We start from the raw sequence: 14,480 nt of genomic DNA on the forward strand, positions 1-14,480 counted from the left end.
AGAAAAGGAAGAAGAAAAAATGATGAATACCATGAAAATAAGAAAATACGGGATCCAAAGTTAATGTAACCACCTGTACTAATTATGTCAATAATAATACTAATAATGTGATGGTAATGTATCGACTGACCAGTTCTGGCGAGCACAGAGGAGTCGCTGTTCATGCCCCGGCTCCAGCTCACCACCTGCAGCCTGTACAAACTTCCCGCTCTCAGGCCCGAGAACACACAGGTGTCTGCGGCTGAACCCACTTTCTGCAGGTCCACCAGCTCACCTACGGCCTGGGGCACGCACACAACGCACAACACAACATTACGCCGCTTCAAACTACGGCTGTAGTCAAAATGTTACCAGGCAGCCTGGAAATAAGGTTCCCAAAACAAAAAGGTCACCGTCCCTCAACCCTTTTAAATCACCGTCATAACCTTGGCCTCCTTTGAAAGGTCGCTCTTTAAACTTTACAACCAAAAACACAGAGATGCCGAAAAATATCCGCTCACCTGGTGATGCTCCTGTCTGTGACTGGCTGTTGCCTCGGCGACGCTGTAGAGCGACAGGTCATAGATTTCGACGCGGCCGTCTGAAGGACGCCAGGAGAAGGAGAGGGAGGAGGTGTTGGCCGAAGTGACCGTCAGATTGCTGACTGCAGCCGGACCTGGATGGAGGACGGAGAAAGGTTCGTCTCAGTTCAACTGTTATTTAAGGAAGAAAAATCCGATTTGATCAACCGCTAGTTGAGAAAAGGTGTATTACACCCTTTTCCCAGCCGGTATTTGGTCATGTCATGAATCCTGACGGGTGTGCATGCAGTAGGAAAAAAAGGTACGTTGCTTTGGACAAAGGTGTTTGCTAATGAATATACAGTAAGCAGTGACTCACGGGTTTGTCCCTCCGCTGTGGCCTCCAGAGACCTCACTCCACCGCTCAGCGTCGCCACCCTCACACGATAACGTTTCCCCGAGGTCAGACCCTCCAGCCGCTCGCTTCGACTCTCCGCGGACACCGACCGATCGGCCACGATGGCGCCGGCCTCGTCCTCCAACTGCAGACTGTAGCCGTCGTAAACGCCCACCGGCCTCTCCCAGGTGACGGTGAGGCTGTGGGTGGTGTGGTCATTGTCCGCCTGCAGGGCCGTGACACTGGCTGGAGCTGGAGGCGGGACAACACACACTCCCGATAATCAGTATCAACGCAGTCCGGATGAATCAAAATAATAAAGGTATATTAATCTCACCAATCATTCAGTCTTACCTGTCCTGCCGGTGGCCGTGTTGGTGTTGGTCAGCTTCCCGCTCAGTGATTGGACGGTGATGGTATAGGTATGGCCTGGGATCAGATCCAGAAAGTCCAGGGAGGAGACGTGTTTGGGGACGGGACGCGTCTCGACGACACCGCCCTGGGGACAGGAAGCAGTAAGAGGCTTTTCAAACTGTTCAAGAAAAACTATGTGATTTGAAATTGGTTCTAAATGCTGAAAAAAAAAAAAAACCCAGAGCCACCATCTTGGCATCCTGCCTCCATGTTTATGAAACTCTCCTTTTCCAAATTGGGCTGGAAACTCCTGGTCACGTTCCAGTAACTAAAATCGTCTCGCTGTTTCTAAGCTGCATACACGGGAGAAGAGCCGCCATGTGTGCTGCTCCCTTCTGACTGAAACCAGCTTCGATCAGACCTAAAGCCTCAGGCCTCTCAGTCTCTCTGAATCGTGGGACTGTAGAGTTGTAGCTGACCGTCAGCGTTTCTATTTCTAACTGATCATTTGGTTGAAGTATTAGTGTTATCTGGACTTTGTTCGTCCATTGTGTTTATTAATTTTAATGTCCTGTGTATCTGTCCTTTTTATACTTGTTATGGTATATTTTTTTATATATATATATATATATATATATATATATATATATATTTATATATATATATATATATATATATATATCTAAATATACTGTTGTTTTATTGATCTGAATTCACCCTTTTGATTTTATGTGTTTGTGATAATTGATTATTCTCTTCAGACTTTATATAATTCATTTTAACTCTACGTTATATGTTCTGCAACCTTGAGATTTCTAATGTCTTTCCTGGTTAAATGAAGCGAAGCGACAGCTGGATGTTCATCCATTGATCCATCATCTATTAACTTGTCTATCGTCTATTTGTTTCACTCTATTTCATTCTTCCCGAGTGAACCTGATTTGTGCAGCTGGACTGACCGTGGTGGACAGGGAGACGATGTACATGTCCAGGTCTCCGTCTCCGGGTGTCCAGGAGACCAGGAGCCCACCAACAGAGTCCTTCAGACCAGGTCGAGGAGCCATGTGGAGGTTCCCTACTGGACTGGGAACTGGAGAGGAGAACACGGGGGAGAGGAGAGACTGGATTCATCAAAACTGGACTCCGGCTCTTGGCGGGAAATTTGCGCAGTGAGAGGAGTAATGTAGCGTTGATGTTTTAAAATGAAGTTGTAGGGTGCTGCTGAATCTCTCTACCTGTCCGTCCCTCAATGAACTGGGGTCTCTGGTTTGGTCCGCTGAACGTCGACACCACGATCTTATAAAGACGCCCAGGGGTCAGAGAGGTCAGCCGGAGATGCCCCACTTTGCTGCCCAACGTGACTGGAGGGAAAACCCGGGTGTCGTTGAAGAGCAGAGTGACCTGGAGACAAGTGGTGTGTTCATTTAAGGGCCATATTGAAACCCTACAAGGCTCATTCCACCCCAAAACAGAAAAGCCTGGGGCTCATCCTCTGGAGAGCAGGAATGTGATCAGTAAATTATTTGACTGCCAGTTATCTGCCAGTTACATATTGATGTTTCTTTCGTAGATCACATGTGGGAGATTTAGCCTGATTTTTTGCAAATTTTATTTATTGCAGAGTGAACTGTACATTTTAGAAATAGCTCAAAACGGACATTTATTTATTTATTAATTGTTGCAAATTATCTGTTTAGAGAGCAACTTGACACCGTGGGAGTTGTTCAGAGTGAATATACTCTACACCACCAAGTACAAAGCCACAGCAAAGGTTTTCTTCTGATCTACAGTTACTGGATTTTCTCTGGAAAAAGCCGAAGAACTGCTCTTTTAACCAACTCTGTATTTTACGATCAATTAATAACATAATAGAGTAGTTTAACATATAATTCACTAACTCAAAGTAGTGGATTTACTGCTAAGCTGCTCTTTAGGCATCTGCAAAAACATGAAGTACTAAAGGACTGACTTGCTGGACTAAATAGTCTCCTGTTTTTCCTGTTTACACAAAGACAAACTAAACGGATGCCGTCCTCACGTTGAGACATCCCTGGATGTCTCCGGGATGAAAGTAAGGAAATGCGACTCTAGATCTCGCCAAAAAAACAAAAACAAAACAAATGGGGCTGCTATAAATACTCTACACCGCGTGGGAAAGTTGTTTATCGACCGTCAGGGGAAACGTTTCATGATGATATAACGATTAAAAAACTGAATCGATTAATAATTGTTTAGTTAAAAATGGTCAAAACATTTCATTGTATTGAGGATCCCTGATTTTATAGGGGCTTTTGCAGACATTTGCTAAATATATTGAGATGCCAAAAATATTTTTATTAAGATTGTGATACTGATTTAAACCATATCAATGATTATGGGATGATTAAAGTCACTAATTTCAGTTAGTCACATACTGTACGCGGCCGTGATGTTAGCTAAGCGAAGATAAATATAAAAGAAAAATACAAAAGGCATTATATTTGTCTCACTCTGATTATATCGTAAAAATACAGTATAAATATTAAGTACTGCTCTAGTGATAGCTGTGAGGAAAATACAGACTCTACTTAAACACACCTCGTAATGGTCCACGTCTCCAGTGGCGGGGCTCCAGGTGACATTCAGATCACCTGTTCCCGCGTTGCCTAGCGACAGATTTCCCACAGCAGCTGGAACTGAAGAAAAACGAGATGTTCACTCGGAAGTCCTCCATAAAAACACGAACACAAAACACATCAAACACGTACTGTTTCCCCGGTTTGCCACTCACAGGTGCGTCCGTCGGTGGAGACGCTGCTGACGTAGCCTCCGCTCCAGGTTTCCACGGTGACGGTGTAGAGTCTCCCCGGCGTCAGAGATGAGAAGACGCACTCGTTGTGTCCGGCCAAGACGCTCTTGTTCTGCAGGACGCTGTGGTTGTAACGGATCAGAACCACGTAATGGTCCAGATGTCCTGCTGCAGGACGCCAGTACACCTGAACACACAACACAGGAGCAATAACACTACTGATCAATTATATTTATTAATATTTAGCCAATAAATTTTCATAAATGAATTATCTGTGTGTGTAAATGCACTCTGTCGATTGATGGATTATTGTTGTTGATATCGTCTTTCTTTTGTTGTTCTTTTTTGTCTTGTTTTTATAGCTCGAAGACTAAAATAAATAAATCAAACAGAAATCACCACAACTAACAAAGCTTAAAACAAAAAACGTTGTCTTCATTTTCGTTGTGATAGAGTATGAAATTACAAACCCTGGTTCTTCAACAGCAAAGCATTATCAAAAAGCTTATATGCTGGGACGCACCCATGAAGACTCTGCTATCTTAACTTGAGGGGTCACAGAATGAAATAAAAGTTGAATAAAGAACAAATTACATTTCAGTTACAGACTTTTGTTGTGAAATACTGATACTTTTGGTCTCCAGATAAAGAGAAACAATCTGAGAAGGACAAATCTACTTTAGTTAGGCTGCTCACAATTTGACCACGCAAAATGGCTGTGAAATGCTGTTTTTATAGTACGGTTGAAATATCCAGGAGACTCCTGTGGTTCAGTGCTGAGGATCATTTTACCAGGAGGACTGGCACAAGAGATATTCACGTGGGAGTAATTGGCTACAAATTCAACATCCACAATACTATTCAAAAGCACAGAGTTAAGGCCGAGACGTATAATAAAAACATTTGAAAAGTTAGTTAGTGCAGTACTGGCAAACACACCTTGAGGAAGTCATCCCTTGCAGAGTGAACAGCTGTTGGGTTTTGCACAGTGGCAGGTTCTGCAAAACAAGCAGCAACAAAATAAAAAACAAAACGCCAAGTGAGTTTTTTTAAAAACAACACAACATTCAGGCATGTTTGATATCATTTAAAACTTACAGGATATGTACGTTTTTGTTTTGTTTGGCTGTGACTTGAAGAATGGGAAATGTAACTGTATCAAATACTCCAATGCAAGTTACAGTACAGATACATACAAGTACAAACATAACTGTAAATACAAACCAAGGGAAATACATATTAACATAAATGTAGCGTACGAGTAAATGTAGTTCCTCCTTACGTGTTCGTTCTTGAACCGTGGTGGCGTTCTCCAGGCTGCCGCTCCTCGTTACTATGACGACAGAGTACAGTCGCCCGGCGACCAGTGAGCTGAAGGAGCACTCGGGCAGCGAGGAGCGCGACACGGCGAGCGTGTGGACTGTTCCGCTCCCGTCCTGGAGACGAACCAGGTAACTGTCCACCACGCCCACCGCCGGACGCCACGACACCTGCAGAGCATCAGACCTGCCGCCGTTAGAAACCGTTACCTCGGAGACGGATGCTGGGGCTGAAAGAAAAAGATGACGGTTGGTTATGATGGGGGTTTTTTCTTTTCCTTCTTTACTGAACAATAAATTTAAAAACAAGAAGTGTGAGTAGTTCCAATAAAAGACAAACATAAAACTACAAAACAAATTACACATTGATACATAAATGGTAAACAATATAAAATAAACAATACATTAATAAAAAAAATAATAAAAATAAATAAATAGGCGTCCTGTCAGTAGCGTCTCTATAATTGTGATCTATGTTGAAAGTGTTTTTATGGGCTGCAGGGGATTTTTATTTTGCTGCAATACCGCAAGTGGCCACGGGTTGAATGGTGGCATCATACACCGACCATCACACTGAGCTGATGGCGAGGGATGCAGTCTGTATTCTAATGTCATCTATCGACCAATGGAAGGCCAGCTGAGGATGCTGGGGGCGGGGTTTGTTTTTGTTTTTGTCGATCAGAGCGCTGATTAGTCTGCAAGCGAACACACACACACACACACACACACACACACACACACACCCCTTCCTGCTCAGAGCACCTATTGTGTTCCCACAGAATGTCCCAGTTACTTTCAGGACAGTCTGCGCACGTGTGTGTGTGTGTGTGTGTGTGTGTGTGTGTGTGTGTGTGTGTGTGTGTGTGTGTGTGTGTTTGTGTGTGTGTGTGTGTGTGCAGGAAGCCTTTGAGCAGGGCGTCTTTGTGTGTGTGGAACATTCCTAACCTCCTTTCTGGTATTTCAGCCATTGTTCTAAAAACTCCGATGTTATCGCGTAGTTATACACTTATCCTGACACACACACTTTAAATGTCAGTAGCTCTGACACTGTTCTGATATAAATCCACGATAACAGTGGGAAAATGCATTTGCATAGGTTACGTGGAAAAAACTGACGGTTGTCAAATCAGGTCTTGATGCTTTTTTGCCTAAATCACCAATTTAAAAGCTGCACAACTTCAGCTCTATAAACCCCTTGCTTACTCCCTTTAATGAATGGATTATTTTAATAGTTGATTGCTCTATTTCCTCAAATATAAACCGGTAGCCAATTAAAAGCCGGGTCTCTGCGATAATGGCCGGGAGAATAAAGGTGGAAATAACAAGGGTGGATGAACTGCTGGTGCCTGTCGTATAATGTATATGCTATAAATATTTTCATATTCTTGTCCTATTTCTGTCGCTGTGGGAGTACGCGCGTTAACGTCCCGGCCAACTGTGGTTTGTAGTAACATACGACGTACAAGGTTTAACAATAAAAGCCCCGTTAAGAAATGCAGGGGTTTCTGTCCGCCGGAATGCCGGAGGGCTTTTAATTTGAAACGGTCAGAGGAAGTGCCGGGTTTGTTTTAACGGCGACGCGCAGGAGCTGTAACGGGTTAAACTGGAGCGGATCAAAACGGGGCTTCCTACTGAAATGTGCCACTATCTGAGGACATGTGGGTTTTCAGACCAGGAGGTCGTTTCACTTCCCGGTCGGTTGCTCGGTTACCAGTGTTTTCTGGTGCGGTTAAATAGCTGTTAGTGTGAAAGCAGCAGCAGGAAATCAGGTCCATGTATTCAACTGTGATCAGTTCAGAAACACACAAATGCTTCTTTTTCCATCTACCAGCTGATTTATACCTCTGAATACACAATTTGTACGGTTTGGAAAATACGGATCAGCACATTAATCTGGCTCACTTAAATTCTGAATATGACAAATAGGGAATCAGACTAGTAGCAGCGCTTTCTCTGATACAGTGTCAAACCTTCCAGAGACAAACACGTCCATTGACTCTTGTGAGCTCCGGTATTCAACAGTGAAGCAGACGGTCCGTCGGTATCGGGCCATCTTCACCCGCTGACACGCACTGTAAACCGTCAAACGCTTCTCTCCTGTCGGCGGCCCGTCGATTGTTTGGCCGAGCGGGTCACTGAGTGTTTCCTGTTCCACAGCAGCTGAATGTGCTTTGAGGGGAAACGACACAAATCTCGCATGGGGGATATTGTCCGTACACAATAAGGGCTCGACTGACCGGTAATCAAACGGTCTCATGCAGCCAGGAGGAGTGTGTGTTTGTGTGTGTTGTGAACTCTTCACATTAATCCGGCTTCTTGAACAATAAGAGCAGCTCTAGTAGCTGCTGAAAACAAACATGCAGGTCCATATTTCCTTTTTTTTTTCCATAGTACATGTGAACAAGCAGTGAAAATCTGTGGTTGAGGAAGATTTTGATCTTTCAATTGATGCCACGGTGGATTCTGTAGAGTCGGGACAACTGGAGCTGTGACCTTTGGGGAAACGAACTGCTTCCCTTTTTTCGGCAAATCCATAGAAACGCGTCAAGTCAGGATTTGGCCGATCACCGCACCAATGAGAAGGAAAGTAACTTGAAATTTAGAAACAGGTTGAAACGTCCTCACTCACTTGGCAGCTTTTTGAAAATGTAGGAAAATTAAGATTTTGAAGACAATAGAAGAGAAACAACAGTAAAAATGACTTTTAAAAAAACTGTTTGCAACTACATAGTATCTAAATATGATTTAGTGCTATAAACAGATTGATGGATGCATGGGAAACCGTTTTAAATGATGGACAAAGATCAGATTAATTTTTATTTTACTGGCAATGTCCTGATCATTTTTCTCAAAGTTTCCTGAAATGAACTGATTCCAAGGAATTAAAAGTATCATCAGCAACACTTTACCTTAACCCGCCCTCTCTAGCATTTATTAGCACTATACTACCAACATGTAATAAACGGTTTCTAACAGTAAAATGTAGCTGTATGTAGATAAAGGGATATTTTAAGTGTTTATTGATGGTTAATTAATAAATCAACAAAGGAGTGTCCACAGGAGGAGTTACAGTTGTTAACAAATACATTAATAAACATTTATGTCTCCTCATAACTACATTATATTGTGTCATAAAGTGAAGTGTTACCACGTAACCTAAAGAGTGTGTTCGTCAGTCTTATAAACAGACAAAGTTTCCAAAAGTAACTGAATAACGAACAAATATTTCCTTGGGTTTAAATGGGGTCGTTTTCTCAAGGAACAGCTTTCAGGACTTTTTTGTAATTTTTTAATAATTTTACTAACACTTTATTGAAATATTAGGAAATTATTTATTACCACTGAAACAAAGCCTATTTAATAATAATAAATAATCAGCTCAGACTGCTGGAGAATAAAAGTTCAAATATCAGATTCAGGCGGTAGCGTCTCACCTGTGCGCCCCTCCAGGCTGGTGGTTTTAGACTGCAGCCCCCCGCTGACGGTGGCGGCCTGCAGCCTGTAGAGGGCGCCAGGCGTTAAGCCAGCCAGCAGCCGGGACGAGGAACCAACGGGGACACTGAAGTTCTGAACCACGACACTGTGGAGGAGAAGGACAGTCCAGTTTGGTTTTGCTTTTTTACTCTTTTTTTTACCCATTTTCCATCACCAACATTACATCTTTTTTTTTTTTTTTAAAAACACTCCTCTGTATAGCAGACACATTTAAAAACACAGGTGTTGAAGTGAAATCCATCAAATGTGAATAATGACAAACACAAAGTTAATACTCTACAGACGCTGCTGCCCACAGCTGCTATCACAGCCAACAGAATGACGTTAATTATTTAAAATAAACGGCTGTGTGGCGTTATTACGCTTGTAGAGAAAAAGCTGAAGCGCTGACCAAACAAAGCTGAGGTCAGAACTAGTGAAAACAGATAATGAAGCATGTGACAGGGCTAAAGTTTGTGCAGAATCCGGCTGGTATTTTGAGATTCCGTCATCTGGTTCATCTGGTCAAAAAACCGGACCTGGTGGTGTTACTGTTTTTGAAAGCTGCCGTTTCCAAGGTGTTGGAAGGTGTGGTGTATTTTTCCTTCTCTTTTGACGGGGCCCCGGCTAGCGGTTTCCACCCGCTTCCAGTGTTTATGCTAAGCTAGGCCAAACATGCCCCGGACTTACGGTATATCTCTGTTCCGGAAACACATAGACGGAACTTGTATCTGATAGAGATAGAGAGAGAGAGAGATGATTTCCCTAAAGAAAACCTGGTTCACACGCTCACACCTGTCTTGCAGCAGGGTCAGTGCGTACGAGTCCACTTGTCCTGGCGGTTTTTCCCATGATGCCTGGAGACTGTCGACCCCTGAGCTACTCAGATTGATGGTGCTCAACGCCATGGGAACTGCGACGCACACAAACACACTGTCCAGTCAAAATGCAGCACATGCACGCAAAGACCAGGGCCTGCAAAAGCATCTTAAAGCCGTAAGTCTTAGCAACACCTGATAATGATCAAGTCTTTTATCGTGTTCCATTAATTTGTTAAGTTTTCCACATTAAAATCAGTTCAACTGTACCATTAACATTTGTTGATTCACGTAAAAACAGTCGAGCCTCACCACATGGTCTAAAAGGCCGACAAGGCGACACAAATGCAAACTCAAAAAAAAAAAAAAGAAAGGTATGTGCCCTTAATCTTAATAAATCCTAATAAACAATCTACACTTCCAGTCCTTAAATTCTAGGAATTCTTAAAAATAAATTGTTAAAGAATTTGATTAAACTTCCCACTTTGTGTTTTTTTTTTGTCCCCACGAGGTCATTAAGACAAGTATACACGCACCTGTCCTTCCCTCCAGTGACACAGAGGTGTTCAGTTTCCCACTCCTGGTTGTCACGGTGATGGTGTACCGTGTCCCAGGCGTGAGCACGTTGAACGTGCACTCCCTCATGTCCGGCTGCACCTCCCTGGTATCCACAGTGACATTATCTACGAGACACGGGACGGAATAATTACAACACTGATAATGAGGACAAATAACCTTTGGTTTGGTTTATCAGTCTGGTTTCGGCCGATTAAAGCCATCGAACTCCAGACGATTACCGTGGCGAATGGTGAGGAAGTAGCTGTCACGTGACCCGGAGGGGGCGTGGCTCCACATGGCACTGAGCGAGGTCTCGTCCGAGTGTCGGACGTGGAGGTCCAGCACGGGAGCGGGAACTGCAGAAGGCGAGGAGAGTTTAGGTTCAGGCCTGATTTTTGGGTGGAGGGACCTTTTCCTGGTTTGGGACACCAGTACAGGCACAAACCCCATCTCCTCTGGAAATTACGACTTTGTATTTTCTGTCATACATTTCTAGAGTAATACATACATTTCTGTAGCAATGACTCTACTTTCTTGCATGTTTCTACGGCAACATATCGATATGTTTCTGTATCTTCTGCCACTTTTCTCCAGACATATTTATGCAGTTAATGATCAGTATTTTCCGTCATGTATTTTTGCAGTAATGTACCTATGTATACATCACCTGTTGATCCTTCACAGCTGCTCTCAGCCGTCAATCCTCCGCTCTCCACCCTCAGCACGGCTCTGTACGTCCTCCCGGGCGTTAGAACCGTCCCAGGGAAGACGAACTTCACCTCCTCCCGGTCCAGAGTGGTACTGACTAACTGCTGGGAGCCGTCAAACAGGAACAGCCTGTAGCTCTCCCAGTGGCCAGAGGGGGGCGTCCAAGACAGGAGGAGGCCCCCGGAGGAGGGAGACAGGGAGAGGAGGGACGCCGCTGCTGGAGCTGGAGACGGGAAAAAGACGGGATGAAGAAAAGACGAGAAAAGTAAAGAACAGAAATGAAAGGAACAACGCCTTACCTGTGCTGGCGGTGATTTCCGATTGGCTCGTCAGCTCGCCACTCCTGGACGTTACTGCCAGCTGATAGGTCGAGCCGGGAGTCAGGTGATCGACGACGACCTCTGTGGCGTCAGGAGGAAGCGTCGTCTCCCAGCGACTCGTGCCATTGGTCGAGAGGGCGACGATGAGCGCGTCCAGGTCGCCTTTGGGCTGTTTCCATGACAACAAGAGGCTCGTGCTGTTGCTACAGTCAGCGGTGAGGTTGGAAACAGGAGAGGGAACTGGAAAGAAAGAGACTCAAATATAAAATTCCTTCCATTCTTCCTTTCTTTCCCCTCTCTCTCTCTCTCTCTCTCTCTCTCTGTACCTGTCTGGGCCTCCATCGTCCTGCTGTTCTGCAGATCGCCCGCCTCCGTCACCACGGTAACGTTGTACAGTCGTCCCGGCGTCAGGCCGACGAGCGTGTGTTGTGTCGTCGTGCTCTCCAACGTGTCGTTCTTCAGCAGACCTGCACACACAGAGGAGGAGGAGGAGGAGGGAGGGAGGGTAAACAAAAGGTCACTTGACTCTCCAGCAGCTTGTTTACTGGACAAAATATTGGACCAAAGTGCGTGAATAAGTAACCTGCCATTGTCGGTAGAATATTTGTATCTCGAGCCGACTTGTATGTGATATTGTTGAGTTTTATGTATTTTGAAGGGCCATTTAGGGACGGGTGGTGCTGTGGTGTGTGGCATTGGTTCATTTATATACTTGTTGCTATACAAATAAACAAATAAATAAAATAACGGGATGAAAAGTATTCACGAAAAAGTGTTTTTATCTCCAGTTTTTTTTTTTTTTAATTGAGTGATTTGTGAGTGTCTGAACTAAATTTAATGATAATTTACCAAAATATTATTTGAGGCGTCTTGAGACCCGGAACAAAGTGGTGGAACAACCACCACTGCCATCCCTAGAGCCGCGTTGCTAGCACGACTAAAAGCTGAGGAAACTGCACGACATGGATCTTTTCCCTCCATTTTAATCTCAGGAGTGCAACAGGACGCCTCATTTGTGTGTAGAAACCGTTAAAATCTAAACAGTTTTGAAATGCGCAGACCTGATTCAAAACATCCCACAATAGTAAATATTTGGATTGAACAAACAAAGTACTCATAATTTTCTTGCTTCGGTCAGACCCCTAGTGGTCGGGCTAAAAACGCAATGTTTGATGGTGTTGCTAAAGGAAATGTCAGGAAGTCACTAAAATCGCAGTAATCTTCCTGTTGGGACGCGTTTGGGGACGGGGGGGGGGGCAGATGTACCAGAGTGATCCGGACTCTGAGGTCGTTCCCACAGCTGCAGCCTGAAGCGCTGCGTCCTGCCGGGGCTGGCCTGCCAGGAGAGACCTAGGCTGCAGCAAGTCCTGGAGGTCAGTGCCAGGTCACTCACTGCTAACGGCCCTGACACACACACACAGAAACACACACCGTTAGAAAATATAAGTCATAATGTACACAACACCTAATTCCAATTACAAGTTTCTTAATTTAGGTCACAGATGGTGTCGTACTGAAACACCATAATGAGGCTCTTCTCATATATGAGAGAGGCAGAATATTAGAAACACCTTTCATATAATGCAGTTCGGTACAATAATCAAACACGAAAGTGACAGTGTCCAAAAAAAGGACATTAAAGGCGTCATAATAGTAAAGTTTATATGGCAGAACAGTTGCGTTGGATTGGATTAGATTCTACAGGTGTCCCTAATAAAGTGGACAGTGAGTGTATATGTAATATCCCAACGTTAGACCTTTTTTTTTGGTCATGATGAAAATGTTGAGACTCCCTAGTTTACGGCACCACTAGCCATCAAAACCTCTGAAAACGGTTCGACTGCAACCAAATTTAATTTGATCTACTGGTGTTGAAGGAGGAAGATATTTCTGGAAATCCTCTCGTTACCCAGAGTCAGATGAGATGACGGATACTAGTTTCATCTCTGTGCGTCCGGTACTAAGTCAAGTCAAGAATTTAGCCTGGTTTAGAACAAAGGACTGGAAATTTTACAGCGTATCCCAAACAGTGGAACCGTTCCTTTAAAGTGATTTATCTGTTTTGAACATGAGGTTCAGTCAGACAGCAGGAAGGTTTCACCAGGAAGAGGATCCAACGCCTCAAATCTGTGGCCTTGTCATCAAAGTGTGAGCGCTGTGGGAGACCCGTTGACACGCACTGAACACACACACACACACACACACACACACACAATAAAAAAGACCATCCGCCTGTTTAAGAGGCCCCCCCAAAATGCCATTCTCAGCGGTCTAACAGGCTTAAGTGTTTGTATTTGTGTCGCCACTGGTGCTTCAAACTGAGGCCAAACAATATTATCAGGCAGCGACATCTCGTCATCTCTGCCCCGATGTGCACGCTCGGACAAAAAAAAACATTTTCAGTCCGTCGGACTGTCCCTCGACAGTCGGGCTGAAAATGGCGAAAAATGGTTTGAGGGAGAGTTTGAAGAATCCGCAATTTTGCGAGGGATTTCAGCTCCTTTAAAAACCCAATATTCTGAAAACTTACACCGTTCCGATCATGTATTCGTAGACGGTGTAATGTGAATGGTGTCACTGCGACAAACACGCGGAGAGTTGGGGGAATTTTTAGCCTCTTTTAGCACCTAATTTTGGTCTTACAGCACATTTCTTGTCTGTCACAGCTAACACTTTACTTTACCCTCCTCAACCCTCCGTTAAGTGTTTCTAAGCAGTATATATAGTCACGGACACATGATCAACTGTTCATAATACATAACGTGGCTGTAAGGAGATATAAGGACATTTTTAAGTGTTTATTAATGTATTTGTAAACAACTATAGCTCATCTTATAAAGCATCCGTAACAGATGAGTGAATGAATGACAAAATAATTCAGGTAAAATCATAAAATACAAAGTATTTATTTATTATTTATTATTTTCATCATTGAAATTATCATTTCATCAGTGTTTATTTATTTATTTATGAAGTACTAAGTATAATTTGATTTACTTAGATTTATTTATTTATTTCTTTGTCATTACAACTGTTAAACTCCATCATCTCCATTTAAAGGCCGCGCAACACAGCTGAAAGCTCCAGAAGAAATCTAGTCAGGCAACCTCGAGTTTGACTTGTACATGCGAATAAACATATATGATTAAATACGATTACGTCTCTGGTATACTGTGTTATTAATCGTTCATTGCTTGACACTACACCAGTTGTGGATGCTTCATATGGATGAATTGTAATTGCT

At 43.6% G+C, this 14,480-nt stretch overlaps 1 protein-coding gene across 3 annotated transcripts in view; it reads right to left on the reverse strand.

The window, feature by feature from the left end:
• Positions 1-14,480, reverse strand: part of LOC120798113 (receptor-type tyrosine-protein phosphatase beta-like) — a 43,101-nt gene that overhangs the window by 17,298 nt on the left and 11,323 nt on the right. For all 3 annotated transcript variants that reach the window (XM_040142164.1, XM_040142173.1, XM_040142155.1), the window contains 18 exons: positions 12,503-12,640; positions 11,563-11,703; positions 11,216-11,476; positions 10,876-11,139; positions 10,448-10,564; positions 10,187-10,333; positions 9,628-9,745; positions 8,793-8,938; positions 5,322-5,588; positions 4,979-5,037; positions 4,022-4,226; positions 3,829-3,926; positions 2,487-2,652; positions 2,211-2,341; positions 1,252-1,396; positions 880-1,149; positions 501-655; positions 131-281 (listed from right to left, as the gene is read on the reverse strand). In XM_040142164.1, coding sequence (XP_039998098.1) covers positions 131-281; positions 501-655; positions 880-1,149; positions 1,252-1,396; positions 2,211-2,341; positions 2,487-2,652; positions 3,829-3,926; positions 4,022-4,226; positions 4,979-5,037; positions 5,322-5,588; positions 8,793-8,938; positions 9,628-9,745; positions 10,187-10,333; positions 10,448-10,564; positions 10,876-11,139; positions 11,216-11,476; positions 11,563-11,703; positions 12,503-12,640 — 2,979 coding nt within the window. The remainder of the gene's footprint in view (positions 1-130; positions 282-500; positions 656-879; positions 1,150-1,251; positions 1,397-2,210; positions 2,342-2,486; positions 2,653-3,828; positions 3,927-4,021; positions 4,227-4,978; positions 5,038-5,321; positions 5,589-8,792; positions 8,939-9,627; positions 9,746-10,186; positions 10,334-10,447; positions 10,565-10,875; positions 11,140-11,215; positions 11,477-11,562; positions 11,704-12,502; positions 12,641-14,480) is intronic.

Source organism: Xiphias gladius, chromosome 2 (assembly GCF_016859285.1).
Source record: "Xiphias gladius isolate SHS-SW01 ecotype Sanya breed wild chromosome 2, ASM1685928v1, whole genome shotgun sequence".
Lineage (NCBI taxonomy): Eukaryota > Metazoa > Chordata > Actinopteri > Istiophoriformes > Xiphiidae > Xiphias > Xiphias gladius.